General features: G+C 47.9%; 1 protein-coding gene across 1 annotated transcript; it reads right to left on the bottom strand.

Annotated features, from left to right (window-relative positions):
* Positions 1–573: 573 nt before the first annotated feature.
* LOC113047499 (uncharacterized) lies at positions 574–12,206 on the bottom strand. The gene is made up of 4 exons (XM_026208889.1): positions 11,924–12,206; positions 11,500–11,720; positions 11,093–11,252; positions 574–724 (listed from the first exon to the last, which is right to left on the bottom strand). The coding sequence occupies exons 1-4, from the start codon at positions 12,135–12,137 to the stop codon at positions 588–590; spliced, it is 732 nt and encodes a 243-aa protein (XP_026064674.1). The 5' UTR covers positions 12,138–12,206; the 3' UTR covers positions 574–587.
* Positions 12,207–14,161: the final 1,955 nt, after the last annotated feature.

Here is a 14,161-nt window from a genome sequence, read left to right as displayed (position 1 = left end):
ACGGACCCGCAACAGACTCCTAAAAATACTGTCTCATCTGGCCCGGGTCCGTTTTGGACCCGTTTCTCATTTTCAAAATCCTTCTGTTGTTGTAGGATAAAATAGGATAAACTAAATATTAAGATACACTATGCCTTGTAAGATAAACTATCACTATGTCTAGCCTAGGCTACAACAGCAATATAAACCTAAGCTTAAATCTGCATTGCCTTGTATTTTTAACAGAACAAATTTGTAAATAAGCCTAACAGAAAAGTTCCAATGCAAGACACAAATTTACTGTACAAAAGTAATCACTACTCAATGGAAATATAAAATTGACATTTGCATTTATGGAGTTATAGGTTATAGTCTATTCAGTTTTTGTTAAGTAGCCTATGTTGGCTAGGCTAATCTACATTCATTTTATGGTCAAAACCTAATATAATGCTTTATACTGTAGGCCTAGGTCGGTGCAAACATAAAAATATTTTTTCTATTAGACCACAACTTCAATGAAATGTTGCACTGCACAGCATCAGAAAATGAATAACTGGTGAACGACAAGAGGTTCAATAAAAAGATGGTTTATTGTTTAAACATTTCTTTTACTCCGTTTGTGTGGATGGAGGCGGGACACGTCTCCTCGTTGCTCGATCTGCTGCCAGGTTGAACCACCTGATTGCATGCTTGGTGACCTCTGCATCTGTGGCTGACCGCGTCACAGTGTTTTTCTTCACAGCACCTGTAATCAAACAGACAGATAGGTTTATGTTTATGTCACAAGGTGACGATCTTTAGGGGCGGAACCAAAAACGGAAAAACAGAACACCGGAACTTCCGGTAGCGCCGTAAGAGGGAAAATCAGGGAATTCGATGCACCTGTGCCTAGTTAGGGACAGCGGTTGGTGATTGGAGGATACGCTGGACAAGGCAGTACTTAAGGTCAAGTTATTTCACAGTCTGGGGGCTCTTTCTGGTGTGTGTGAAGCACTGTGTCGTGCCCGTCTTGGTGCGCTGCTGGTGGCTGTCTAACTCTCTCTCTCCCTCAGGCTGGAATTGTATGATTGTGAAGACATCGTGAACCTTAAAGGTTGAGAAGTGAACGGATTATACGGCGAATTGAGACGACGTGAAAAAGGGGATTGGAAGCGGCATTGATGTGAGTACTAAGAGCAAGCCGAAAGTGCCCTGTATATTGACCTGGCGTTGTGTAGATCTCTCCAGGAGGAGGAGGGCGGCCCTACCCCTAATATAGCGTGGTGGGAGAGCCGAAGGAATACTTATTGAAGTAGTCACAACGACGACATCACTAGCTAGGCCGCATATTCCATCGCCAGATCCGAACCAAGCGAAGTGAAGGAAGACGGGTGTCCTTTTCGTACACTGAGTGTGGTGGGTGAGTCTTCGTGCTGTGAAAACCTATAATTTTGACGTGGTGCTGTATATTGCTGTGGGTTGCTGTGTATTGCCGTGTGTCCTGTCAGATAAACCCCCGCCTTCACGCACTTCGTCGCGGGAGGACAAGGAGACTGCTGGTTCTAGCCTAGTTCAGTACAGTATATGTTGTGAGCGTGCTTCAGATCTCCGGAGATAGCACGGTACGCTGTGTTCAGCCCAGAGGTGAGAGCTATTCAAAGCAAACTAACTGTGCTTTGTGTCCAATCTGATACCTGTGGAGAAAAAAAAGGAAAGAGAGAGTGAGTAACGCAAGGAGAAACAGAGGAAACCTGTACGTACAGTACGCTGTGTCCAGCCCAGAGGTGAGAGCCATTCAAAGCAAACTAACTGTGCTATTGTGCCCAAGTTGATACCTGTGGAGAGTGAAGGAAAGAGAGAGTGAGTAACACAAGGAGAAACAGAGGAAACCTGTACTTACAGTACGCTGTGTTCAGCCCAGAGGTGAGAGTCATTCAAAGCAAACTAACTGTGCTATTGTGCCCAAGTTGATACCTGTGGAGAGAAAAGGAGAGAGAGTGAATAACACGAGGAGGAATAGAGCGAACCCTGTACTTACAGTACGTTGTGTCCAGCCCAGAGGTGAAAGCCATCCAAAGCAGAGTAACTGTGTTTTGTGTCCAAGTTGATACCTGTAGAGAGGAGGAGAGAGAGTGGATAACGCGAGGAGAAATAGAGCGAAACCTGTACTTACAGTACGCTGTGTCCAGCCCAGAGGTGAGAGCCATTCAAAGCAAACTAACTGTGCTATTGTGCCCAAGTTGATACCTGTGGAGGGAAAAGGAGAGAGAGTGGGTAACACGAGGAGAGACAGAGGAAACCTGTACTTACGCCGCTGCCTGTGGAAAAAGAGAAAGCGAGTGAGCACCCAAGGGACGAACTGTGTGAACCAGTACTTACTGTGAGCTGCAATCAGCGAAGAGGTGAGAGCAAAACCAAGCCGAATTAACTGTGCCTTTGCGTCCCAGCCGTTGCCTGTGGAGGAAGAGAAAGAGAGTGAGCACCCCGAGAACGAACTGTGTGAACCAGTACTTACCGTGAGTTGTATTCAGCGAAGAGGAGGAAGAAGGAGGGCGCTACGGATACCTAAGACTCTGGCCGGGCCCCGAGTCCCACGCCCCGGATCCCCGTGGCCCCCTTGGGTTGGCTTTGGGGACCTCCTCGAGGTGGAAGTTGAGAAGGGGTGTGGCTTAGTCAAAGCATAGCCCGCCCCTGGGTGTGACAGATTTGGCGTAGTCGGCAGGGTTTCCACCTCGAGTTGAGTAACCAAGGTCGTCCAATGACCGACGACGCGGGGCCTTCAGCCCAACCCCGTGCTATGCCCGTTTTTATGGGGAGCCCCTGGATCCAAAAGTATGGGGGGACAGAATCCGAGGTACGATTGTCTGAATGGAAGGCCCAACTAGAGTACCTGGCCGACCTACAGGGCCTTAGTGCAGCCCAGCGGCTTCAATTTGTGTTAAACTCCCTGGATGGAGAAGCGCGGCGAGAGGTGCATGCCGCCCCCGAAGCCGTTAGAGCCAACGCCCAAACCGTGTTCCAGTTCCTCACTGAACAGTATGGTGACCACACCCCCGTAGCTGTCCTTCGCTCCCAGTTCTTCAATTGTAAGCAGGGCCCCCGTCAACCGATTAGAGCTTTCGCCCTGAGGTTGCGAGAGCAATTCGCCCGACTACAGACCCGTCAGGACCACGGGTTGGGAGATGGAGAGACTCTATTGCGGGACCAGTTTCTTCTGGGGCTGAAGGAGGGTCCGGTGAGACAGAGCCTACGTATCCAGTTTCGAAGGGACCCGGGTCTTACGTTCGAAGATCTGAAGAAAGAGGCACTGGCCCTGGAAGGTGATGAGACTGAGGTGAGTGGTCCCCCAGTGTGTGCGGCCGTCAGTGAAGTAGCACCAGCACAACCCGGAGGCCCTGACTGGAAGCAAGCACTGAAGGCTGAACTTTTGAAAGATGTCCGCGATCAGATATCTGAACTGTCTAAAGCCCTCGTAGGAGAATTGCGCCAAGGACGGGCGCGGGAGGAACCACGGCCGGCGCCCCGAGACCGAGTGTACTCAGAGGGAGGCCGAGAGCCGTTCAGGCGCCCGAACCACTTTAATCGGCCCCGTTTTGAATGGGACGAGCAAGGGCGACCCATCTGCAACCGCTGTGGCAAACCAGGTCACTATAGCCGCCAGTGTGGGCCCCGCAGGGCGTCAGAAGGGGGTTTTTAGGTCGGCCGGCCACTGTGGGTCGTGTGGCCGGGACCCCTCGAGAAGACCCTGGAAGAGGATATGGCTCTAGGAGCCAGATGATTGGGCGTAGCCCCGTGGCGAAGGTGAGAGTGTGCGGCAAGGAGATTCAATGCCTGGTAGACACAGGCTCCCAAGTGACGTTATTTGCTGAGAGTTTATCCGAAGAAGTGTTTGGGAAACAAGGGGCACCAGGGGCGGAGGCCCCCTGGCTTACTCTGAAGGGCGCAAACGGCCTCGACATCCCATATATTGGCTACCGATTGACGGATCTAGAGGTTCACGGAGTGATGGTCCCCCAGAAAGGTGTGATTATCGTGCAAGACCATTGTGCACATCGAGCCCTGTTGGGCATGAATGTCCTCGCTGATTGCTGGGAAGAGCTATTTCGGGCTAGGCCCGTATCGAAGATACCACCTGCAGAGAGGCCCAAGTGGGAGTGTGTGGTAGCTGACTGTCGAAGGGTGCAAATGAGCCAAGTCCGCAGAGAACAGGAAGAGGTAGGAAGAGTGATGTGTCGTTTTGCTTTGTCTGTCCCCGCAAAAAGTGAGGCTGTTGTGTGGGCGCGAGTACCGCCCCGAAGAGCGGGCCCAGAAGAGTGGGTGCTGGTGGAGCCCCATGTGGATTGTCCACAAGTGGAAGTGGCACGAGGACTAGCGACGGTCCGGCGGGGGAGAGTCCCCATGAGGATACGGAATGTACACCCATACGCGGTGCAACTACATCGGCACCAACGATTAGCCCGTCTGACAACGGTTACACCCCACCAAGTAAGGGAAGAGAGGGATATTAGTTTTCGTCAGGTGTGCCCCACTGTCATCGAGGTGGCCCTGACACAAGTAGACACCCCATGGGGTGGTATGGAGAGGAGTGTGCCGAGCCACCTGGCGGGTGAGTCCTTACAAGGGGAGGATTTAGAACAAGCACAGACACAGAAGTTACAGGCCCTCCTTCGGATATGGCAGCATGTGTTCGCCACCCACGATGAAGACTACGGATGCACCCAGGTGGTACAACATCATATACCTACCGGGGATGCAGGGCCCAGCCGGGAGAGGTATCGCCCAATTCCGCCCACTTTGTATACCGAGGTACGTACACTCCTGCAAGGCATGCTGAAGCAAGGAGTTGTCAGGGAAAGCAGCAGCCCGTGGGCGGCCCCCATAGTGCTGGTGCAAAAGAAGACGGGGGCTTGGAGATTCTGCGTGGACTACCGTAAGCTGAACCTCGTGACTAAGAAAGACGCTTTCCCTTTGCCGCGGATCGAAGATTCGCTTGCCAGCCTCACGCAGTCGGCATGGTACTCTACCCTAGATTTGGCCAGTGGCTACTGGCAGGTGCAGGTGGCCGAAGCAGACCGGGAGAAGACTGCCTTTACAACCCCGTTTGGACTATTTGAATGGGACCGGATGCCTTTCGGGCTCTGTAACGCTCCGGCCACCTTCCAGCGGCTGATGCAGCGGTGCTTGGGAGGTCAGTTAATGGAGTCAGTACTAGTTTACCTGGATGATGTGATTGTCTACTCCCCAGATTTTGATTCACACCTGAGGCACCTCGAGGAAGTCTTTCGGGCCATGGAGAAGTACGGATTGAAACTACAGCCCAATAAGTGTCACTTACTACGGAGAGAAGTCAACTTTCTGGGCCACGTGGTCAGTGCGGCTGGAGTGTCCGTAGATCCTGGAAAGGTATCGGCCGTGAAAGACTGGAAGGCCCCGAGGACAGTGAGGCAAGTGCGATCCTTTTTAGGATTTGTGGGATACTATAGGCGTTTCATAAAGGACTTTTCAAAAATTGCTAAACCCCTTAATCAGTTGCTGGTTGGCACAGGTCGTAACCGGGGCCGGGGGTCGCCCAACGTAGACTGGGATGCAAATTGTGAGTCGGCGTTCCAGACATTGAAGCAGGAGCTGCTACAGGCCCCTAACTTGGCATACGCAGATTTCACAAAACCATTCCTTTTGTATACAGATGCCAGCAATCTCGGGCTGGGAGCGGTGTTGGCTCAACGGCAGGACGGAGTCGAGAGGGTCATCGCGTACGCCAGCCGGAGCCTCCACCCAGCCGAGAGGAATGATGCGAACTATAGTTCTTTCAAATTGGAGCTGCTGGCATTGAAGTGGGCCCTAAGTGAGAAATTTAAAGACTACCTCTGGGGTGCCAAGGTGACGATCATTACAGACAATAACCCATTAGTACACTTACAGACGGCGAAGCTGGGAGCCGTGGAGCAGCGGTGGGTGGCCCAACTGGCCAACTTTGACTATCAACTACAGTACCGACCAGGGCGTGAACACACGAACGCGGACGTCCTCTCAAGGCTGCCCGAAGCGGAAAGCCCCGGAGGGGCCAGCCCGGAGGAGGGCTATATGGTAGGAGCAGTAGAGGCACCAGGCAGCAGACAAGAGGCCGTGCCTGAGAACTAGGGATGGGATCCCCGTCGGTGGAGGGAGAGACACGCCAGGGATCAAGATGTGCGGCTGGTAAGAGAATGGCTGGAACAGGGCCGACGGCTGACGCCAGCGGAGAGGTTAGCCCAGACGGATACTGGGAGGAGGCTGCTGGGGCAATGGGACAGGCTGGAGCTGAGAGATGGCGTTCTGTGCAGAAGGGTCAGTGACCCGAAGTTGGGCGAAGAAGTACGCCAGATCGTGGTACCCGCAGATGAGGTAACGGCGTTAGTTTCGGCGTACCACAACCAGTTGGGGCACCAGGGACAGGAGAGGACCGTGTCCCTGCTTAGGAGATTCTTCTTTTGGCCCGGGCTAGAGGCATCGGTGCACGCCCTAATTCAAGCTTGCCCGAGATGCATATTGTTTAAGTCCAGACGGGAGGTCCGAGCGCCAATGGTACCCATCCATGCGAAGGCCCCCCTTCATATCATGGCTATGGACTTCTTGACACTTGGCCGACCACGAGATCGCTACCAGAACATCTTGGTAATAACGGATTTGTTCACAAAGTACGCTTGGGCTATCCCCACCCTCGACCAGACTGCAACCACCACCGCTACAGTTTTATGGCGGGCCGTCTTCCAGACGTTCGGATGCCCGGAGTTTCTGCACTCCGATCAAGGAGCCAACTTTGAGTCCAGGGTAATTAGAGAACTATGCCAGTTGTACGGTTGCACGAAAACTCACACCACTTCGTATCATCCTCAGGGGAACGGCGGCTGTGAGAGATTCAATCAGACCCTATTGGGGCTGCTGGGGACCTTGGACCAACAACGGCAGGACGATTGGGTGAGTGCATTGCCAAACCTCCTACAGGCCTATAACAACAGTATACATAGTACTACGGGTTACGCCCCCACGTACCTGATGTTTGGCAGACACATACGAATGCCTACTGACCTGGTCCTAGGAGTGACAGCCGACCAAGAGGAAGCAAGTGTAACGGAGTGGGTGGGGCGCCATCACCAGCGCTTGCATTTCGCCTACGAGCAGGTGTCGAAAAGGATACAGACGGCAGGAGAGAAAAGTAAGCGGTTGTATGATCGGACTGCTAGAGAAGCCCCTCTACTGCCAGGAGAGAGGGTGTTGGTGAGAGATAATCGGCGGCAGGGGAAGGGGAAACTGAGTGACCATTGGGAGGCCACCCCTTATGTAGTCTGCCGGCAGCAGAGGCCGGGACAGCCGGTCTATACCATCCGGCCAGAAGGGAAGTCAGGCCCCGACCGTGTGGTGCACCGGAACATGATTCGCCCATGCCCTAACTACCCTGAAGCCGTGGAAGAAGTCCCCACGGAACCTGTACCAGCGGCCCCCTGGATTGAAGGTTGGGCTGTGGTACCAGGGAGACCCGTGGTGGCACCACCCCCGATCGCCCCGAGAGAACCAGAAGCAGCCCCTGAACAAGCTGAGCCCGATTTACCAGTGAGACGATCCCAGCGAGAGAACCGAGGCCGACCCCCTGCCCGCTATGGTGAGTGGACAGCCCGAGGACGTTCTAGGGACTAGAACGGATTGGCGGGGGAGGATGTCACAAGGTGACGATCTTTAGGGGCGGAACCAAAATTCGGAAGTGTTTCCGCCCGGACCGGAAAAACAGAACACCGGAACTTCCGGTAGCGCCGTAAGAGGGAAAATCAGGGAATTCGATGCACCTGTGCCTAGTTAGGGACAGCGGTTGGTGATTGGAGGATACGCTGGACAAGGCAGTACTTAAGGCCAAGTTATTTCACAGTCTGGGGGCTCTTTCTGGTGTGTGTGAAGCACTGTGTCGTGCCCGTTTTGGTGCGCTGCTGGTGGCTGTCTAACTCTCTCTCTCCCTCAGGCTGGAATTGTATGATTGTGAAGACATCGTGAACCTTAAAGGTTGAGAAGTGAACGGATTATACGGCGAATTGAGACGACGTGAAAAAGGGGATTGGAAGCGGCATTGATGTGAGTACTAAGAGCAAGCCGAAAGTGCCCTGTATATTGACCTGGCGTTGTGTAGATCTCTCCAGGAGGAGGAGGGCGGCCCTACCCCTAATATAGCGTGGTGGGAGAGCCGAAGGAATACTTATTGAAGTAGTCACAACGACGACATCACTAGCTAGGCCGCATATTCCATCGCCAGATCCGAACCAAGCGAAGTGAAGGAAGACGGGTGTCCTTTTCGTACACTGAGTGTGGTGGGTGAGTCTTCGTGCTGTGAAAACCTATAATTTTGACGTGGTGCTGTATATTGCTGTGGGTTGCTGTGTATTGCCGTGTGTCCTGTCAGATAAACCCCCGCCTTCACGCACTTCGTTGCGGGAGGACAAGGAGACTGCTGGTTCTAGCCTAGTTCAGTACAGTATATGTTGTGAGCGTGCTTCAGATCTCCGGAGATAGCACGGTACGCTGTGTTCAGCCCAGAGGTGAGAGCTATTCAAAGCAAACTAACTGTGCTTTGTGTCCAATCTGATACCTGTGGAGAAAAAAAGGAAAGAGAGAGTGAGTAACGCAAGGAGAAACAGAGGAAACCTGTACGTACAGTACGCTGTGTCCAGCCCAGAGGTGAGAGCCATTCAAAGCAAACTAACTGTGCTATTGTGCCCAAGTTGATACCTGTGGAGAGTGAAGGAAAGAGAGAGTGAGTAACACAAGGAGAAACAGAGGAAACCTGTACTTACAGTACGCTGTGTTCAGCCCAGAGGTGAGAGTCATTCAAAGCAAACTAACTGTGCTATTGTGCCCAAGTTGATACCTGTGGAGAGAAAAGGAGAGAGAGTGAATAACACGAGGAGGAATAGAGCGAACCCTGTACTTACAGTACGTTGTGTCCAGCCCAGAGGTGAAAGCCATCCAAAGCAGAGTAACTGTGTTTTGTGTCCAAGTTGATACCTGTAGAGAGGAGGAGAGAGAGTGGATAACGCGAGGAGAAATAGAGCGAAACCTGTACTTACAGTACGCTGTGTCCAGCCCAGAGGTGAGAGCCATTCAAAGCAAACTAACTGTGCTATTGTGCCCAAGTTGATACCTGTGGAGGGAAAAGGAGAGAGAGTGGGTAACACGAGGAGAGACCGAGGAAACCTGTACTTACGCCGCTGCCTGTGGAGAAAGAGAAAGCGAGTGAGCACCCAAGGGACGAACTGTGTGAACCAGTACTTACTGTGAGCTGCAATCAGCGAAGAGGTGAGAGCAAAACCAAGCCGAATTAACTGTGCCTTTGCGTCCCAGCCGTTGCCTGTGGAGGAAGAGAAAGAGAGTGAGCACCCCGAGAACGAACTGTGTGAACCAGTACTTACCGTGAGTTGTATTCAGCGAAGAGGAGGAAGAAGGAGGGCGCTACGGATACCTAAGACTCTGGCCGGGCCCCGAGTCCCACGCCCCGGATCCCCGTGGCCCCCTTGCTCCCTGACCTCTTCCCGGCCATAGCCCATCTGGAGGGCCGAGACAGAGTTTAGTTTTAAATTGCCCTTTCCCTATTCCCCAAGCTATTTTTAAATATTTAAATAAAGATTTGTTTTATCACTTACTTGTTCTCGTGTTGTTTGGCCATTGGGTTGGCTTTGGGGACCTCCTCGAGGTGGAAGTTGAGAAGGGGTGTGGCTTAGTCAAAGCATAGCCCGCCCCTGGGTGTGACATTTATGGTATGTAGCGTGCAAAGCCAAGTATGCTTACACAATACAATATTTGAGATAGCTTTGAATGAGATCAAATTAAAAAGAAACGTGACTTACAAAGTTATAAACAGGGTTGTGGAGGTTAAAATAAGAGGTGGGTAAACTATGAATTCATGATCAGGGTAAGGTGTGCCGAGCCTTTCGCTATCGGTCATTAAAGACATCCAAAATGTTCAAACAATATCAGTGGTATTAAATGGTCCATTGATCAGAGCACATATTTTATGTGGATAAATCAATGTTGTTTTGTAATATTTTAAGTTTGGTAGGGTCCTATAACATTCTATTTGGAGGTAAACTCTTAACATTACATAAACCAATGGATAAACTCTATTTTTGACATTTGAGCAGTGGGTAAACTCCATTTACTTGCATTTAGTCCTGGTTTACATTACATTACATTTAGTCGTTTAGCTGAGGCTTTTATTCAAAGCTACTTAACAACATTCAAGCTATATGTTGCAGCAGAGACCTTAGGTGTTATAGGTTAACCATTCCAAAATCAACACTAAATTAAAATACAACTCACATGGTAATTTACAAACCACACAACTCAAACAAAACGGCATTCCATCAGTGTGTATTATTATTATTATTATTATTATGGAGATCCAAGATAAATGATACACGAGGAAAGCTATCAGAACCACCAGGCAGCCAATAAGTTTGCATGCATTTACTTTAATAACATGATGGGCCTGTTGCCCACACCTTGGGTGCGTTTCTCTTGACATGACAATCCACTGTGATTCAGATCCCTAAACTTCGACCGTAGTTGCATTTTTATGCACAAGTGCAGGTACGCCACTGTTTCACCCCAAGACTGTGCCGGAAGTTGGCATCTCCACTTTCTAGAAGTGCACCTATGGTCAACACCGTTTACAGTGACAGCGACAAACTGAAGGAATCAGACGGAGGGAGTCTCACAGCAATTTTGAAGATTTACTGCATGTCAGAAAGGTAGGCTTTTTATTATTATCATTATTGCACTACCTGATAGTTAAAAGGAATATTTTTAGTAGCTTACTTTCAAGTACATCAAGTGATGTATAGTTTACATTTTAGATTAGGGGATGCGGAAAGTGTTGTAAATTATTTATTCATGCCTTTACACATCATCTATGACATACAATTTTTTTTTACATCATTTATGAAACGCAAAGTCACGTTTAGTAAAGGAGTAGTTAATTGTCAAAAAAGAAAAAGAAAAAAAAGGCTACACGGTCATATTGGTAAGATGGTTGCAGCGATTTCTAAGGCTGCCCTAACATTTACAAACTATTGACTTTGAATGCATTGAATATTACTTTGTATTATATACTTACTGAAAAGCAAGGTCTTCGTTGCCATCCTACTGAAGGGCTTTTTGTTATTAACACCCTTCCAGTTGATCTGATGAGACACCTCATCAGTGAAGAGCCTGCCCAGGATGTTCCAGGTCAACCTCTTCACATCCTGGCCTCCAATGGTGGCCAAAGAAGAAATCTAAAAGGCAAAGACATATTTTTTAAATAGACAGTAAGGTAAACATTTCTAAGCTCAAGTTGAATTTAAAGGTGCATTTAAAATGTTTTTGTTCCTTTTGAAAGCATCCAGAAATGTAGAAAAACATAGAAGTGTGAACTCATGAAACATGTACTTGGATCACACCCTCATGGACCTGTGCCACCTTTACAATAATAATGATGGACAATCAATTAACCTAATGGCACCATACAGTAAGAAAACTCACGACTCTCTGTCGAGATGGGCCATTTGATGGTTCCTTCAGAAACATTTCAAAATCCTCCACGGCCTCCAATTGTTCCAGGGGAAACTGGATATTTTCAGGCATCTCAACATCTGGCCCCGGGGTGGTGTTCAGCCTGCTGCTGAGGTACTTCACCTTTGCCACGAGCTGGTCTTGTTGCTGTTTAATGGTTTCCAGCAGGCTAAGGATGTGGACCTCAGCCGCTGTTGACAAACATAAAATATAGCTAAAATGTAGTGTATAAAATATATCAAGTTTCAGTGTTTATCCTCATTACTCATAATACTGACATTAGTTATTGACAAAAGTTATTGTCAAAGTTTGACGAAAATGTGATGGTTGTGGGAATTTATTTCAAAATCTTTGGCACAGAATGACCCTCCAGTATTTGTCAGTTATTGCTCACCAGAGCAGGGAATGGTATCGGCCATTCTTCCCCCTCGCCATGTTGGTCTGTAGGTCAGGCTTGAACAGGCTTCCTCTGCTGTCTGCATGTTGAGGACTGGTGCGGGGGGTGGAGGGAGTTGTGGAGGGACTGCCATTCCTGGGCCATAGTGAGGAGGGCGGTGTGTGAGAGGGGAACATTTTTTTTTATTAAATGGTAGTAATCTTTTAACCATGACTGATAATACACACAGAACCTTTCTATTCACTAATATTTCCGAAATCAGTCTTTACCTTGAGTAACTCTCCGCATGTGTTGGGAGTTGAGGTGGTGAAGGGTGTTGCTGTCCTGCCCCATTGTCTGGTGCTAAGGGAGAGAAATTGGTATTAAATGGTTGTGATCTGTTAACCATGGTAGGCTGCAAGGCTTGCAAGTTACAGGCAAATAAAAAAAATCTCTTGTCATGCATGAACATGAATTTGGTATAAACTACCTACTTCAACCCCATGATTGAAATTGAAAATCTGAGATGGTAATGCAGATGCAGTCTATTGATTTGAAACAGAGTGACCATTGCTGTGTTAATATAGATGGGGCCACTGTAGTCAATATTATTTCAGAGAACAGTTTTTACCTAGACAGTTTTCTCCAGGTTGAGGAGTAGTTAATCTGCTGCCTGGCACTCTTCAAGATGATGGAGCTGAAGGAATGGATACAAGGAGAGGGGAATATCTTTAGTACTAAGAATGTTAACCATATCTCTAATATTAATATTATGATTTGTTGTTTCGATGTTAAGAGATTATTCCTTACTCTTCCAGTGAAATTGGCTTGGGGATGAGGCTTCAAATGCACCAGGCAAGTTGGAAGGTTGTGGCATCCTCAGAGATGCAAAGTCACCATTTTCTGGCTCTTCTTCACTCTCATCAGAGTCCCCAAAACGATGGCTGTTGAGTAACCATTATGATTATTGCAATCCCAAAATTGCCAAATATACATAGTACAAGCAACTCTGGTCTATTTTTTTAATGCTACGGGAAATAACCTTCCTATTACTGTAGACACATAACATAAAAACAAGATAGAACACACTTACATTGGCTTCCTGAATCTTTTCTCTGGCAGCTTACCCTCCTGCTCTGCCTCAGACTGTAGCTCAGAGGTGTTGCAGCCATTCTGATATTGAGTCATAAGCCTAATGGCATCTTTGTAGTTGTCTAAAATTGAATGTGTTAAAATGAACATGAGTTTCAAATTAGCTGTAAAGCTGCACAGAACATGATAATAATAATTATTATTACTATAGATATAAATGCAATATTTTAAGGCCAAGACAATTAATTTAATGTGCATTTTCAGAACATAGAAATAATATGTTATTCCAAGCAGAAGGAGAAGCAACCATTAAATTAGTTTTTACACAAGAATTTTATGAATTGGCATACCACAAGTTCTTACGACCTTTACGTCATATCTTGGCCAGTTTGGCTCATGCTTCTCCTCTTTAGCAGCTGCCCTTTTCACACGTTCAGTGCTCTTAAAGCTGGGCCAGTACACCATCCCGTCATCATACCAGTCAACTGGCACAACAGCGATGTCCTCGCTCGCTTGAAATTCAATTAAATGAAAAGGCATCCTTAATGTAGAAAGAAAGAAAAGAGGTATTTATTAATCATCAAAAAAGCAATAACATAGACTAAAGCATGCACAAGTGTACAGTTTATACAAATAAGCAAGTAAGATGGGCTGAAAGTTAACTTGATGGTTCCCCAGGGTGGGAAGAAGTAAACGGAAAGAAAATGTACAGATCATAATAGTTAGGTAGAACTTCAGCACAACCTTAAATTAGGGTACTATTAAAAAATTTTTGGCAGAATGTTTTGTGGTGGTGTTTCATAATCTAAAAAGAAAAATCATTGCATAATGCTAATAATTTAGTGGACTATGTACAGTCAGGTATTGATAAAGGTGGGACATGTATCAAATTGCATGTTAAATTCATCTTAAAATATAATTTCCCTTGGCATATTGAGGGATGGTATGTCATCTCATACTTTGAAAACGTGAAATTATGGGTGTAGTGTATGGAAAAATACCAACTTTGTGAAATACAGCAAATTTTAATCCAGAGTAATGGAAGTCATAGTCTGAAGTCAGTAGTAAACTACTTTTTAACTTGAACTGATTGTTTAAACTGATTGATTAGATTTTTTTTCTTTCTTAGTTTTTTTTCCATTTAGTGGAGGAGAGGTATGGCCA

This window comes from Carassius auratus, chromosome 28 (genome assembly GCF_003368295.1).
Source record: "Carassius auratus strain Wakin chromosome 28, ASM336829v1, whole genome shotgun sequence".
In the NCBI taxonomy this organism is placed as follows: domain Eukaryota; kingdom Metazoa; phylum Chordata; class Actinopteri; order Cypriniformes; family Cyprinidae; genus Carassius; species Carassius auratus.
Note: the sequence above shows the minus strand (reverse complement) of the source record. Positions and strands in the feature narration are given on the sequence as shown.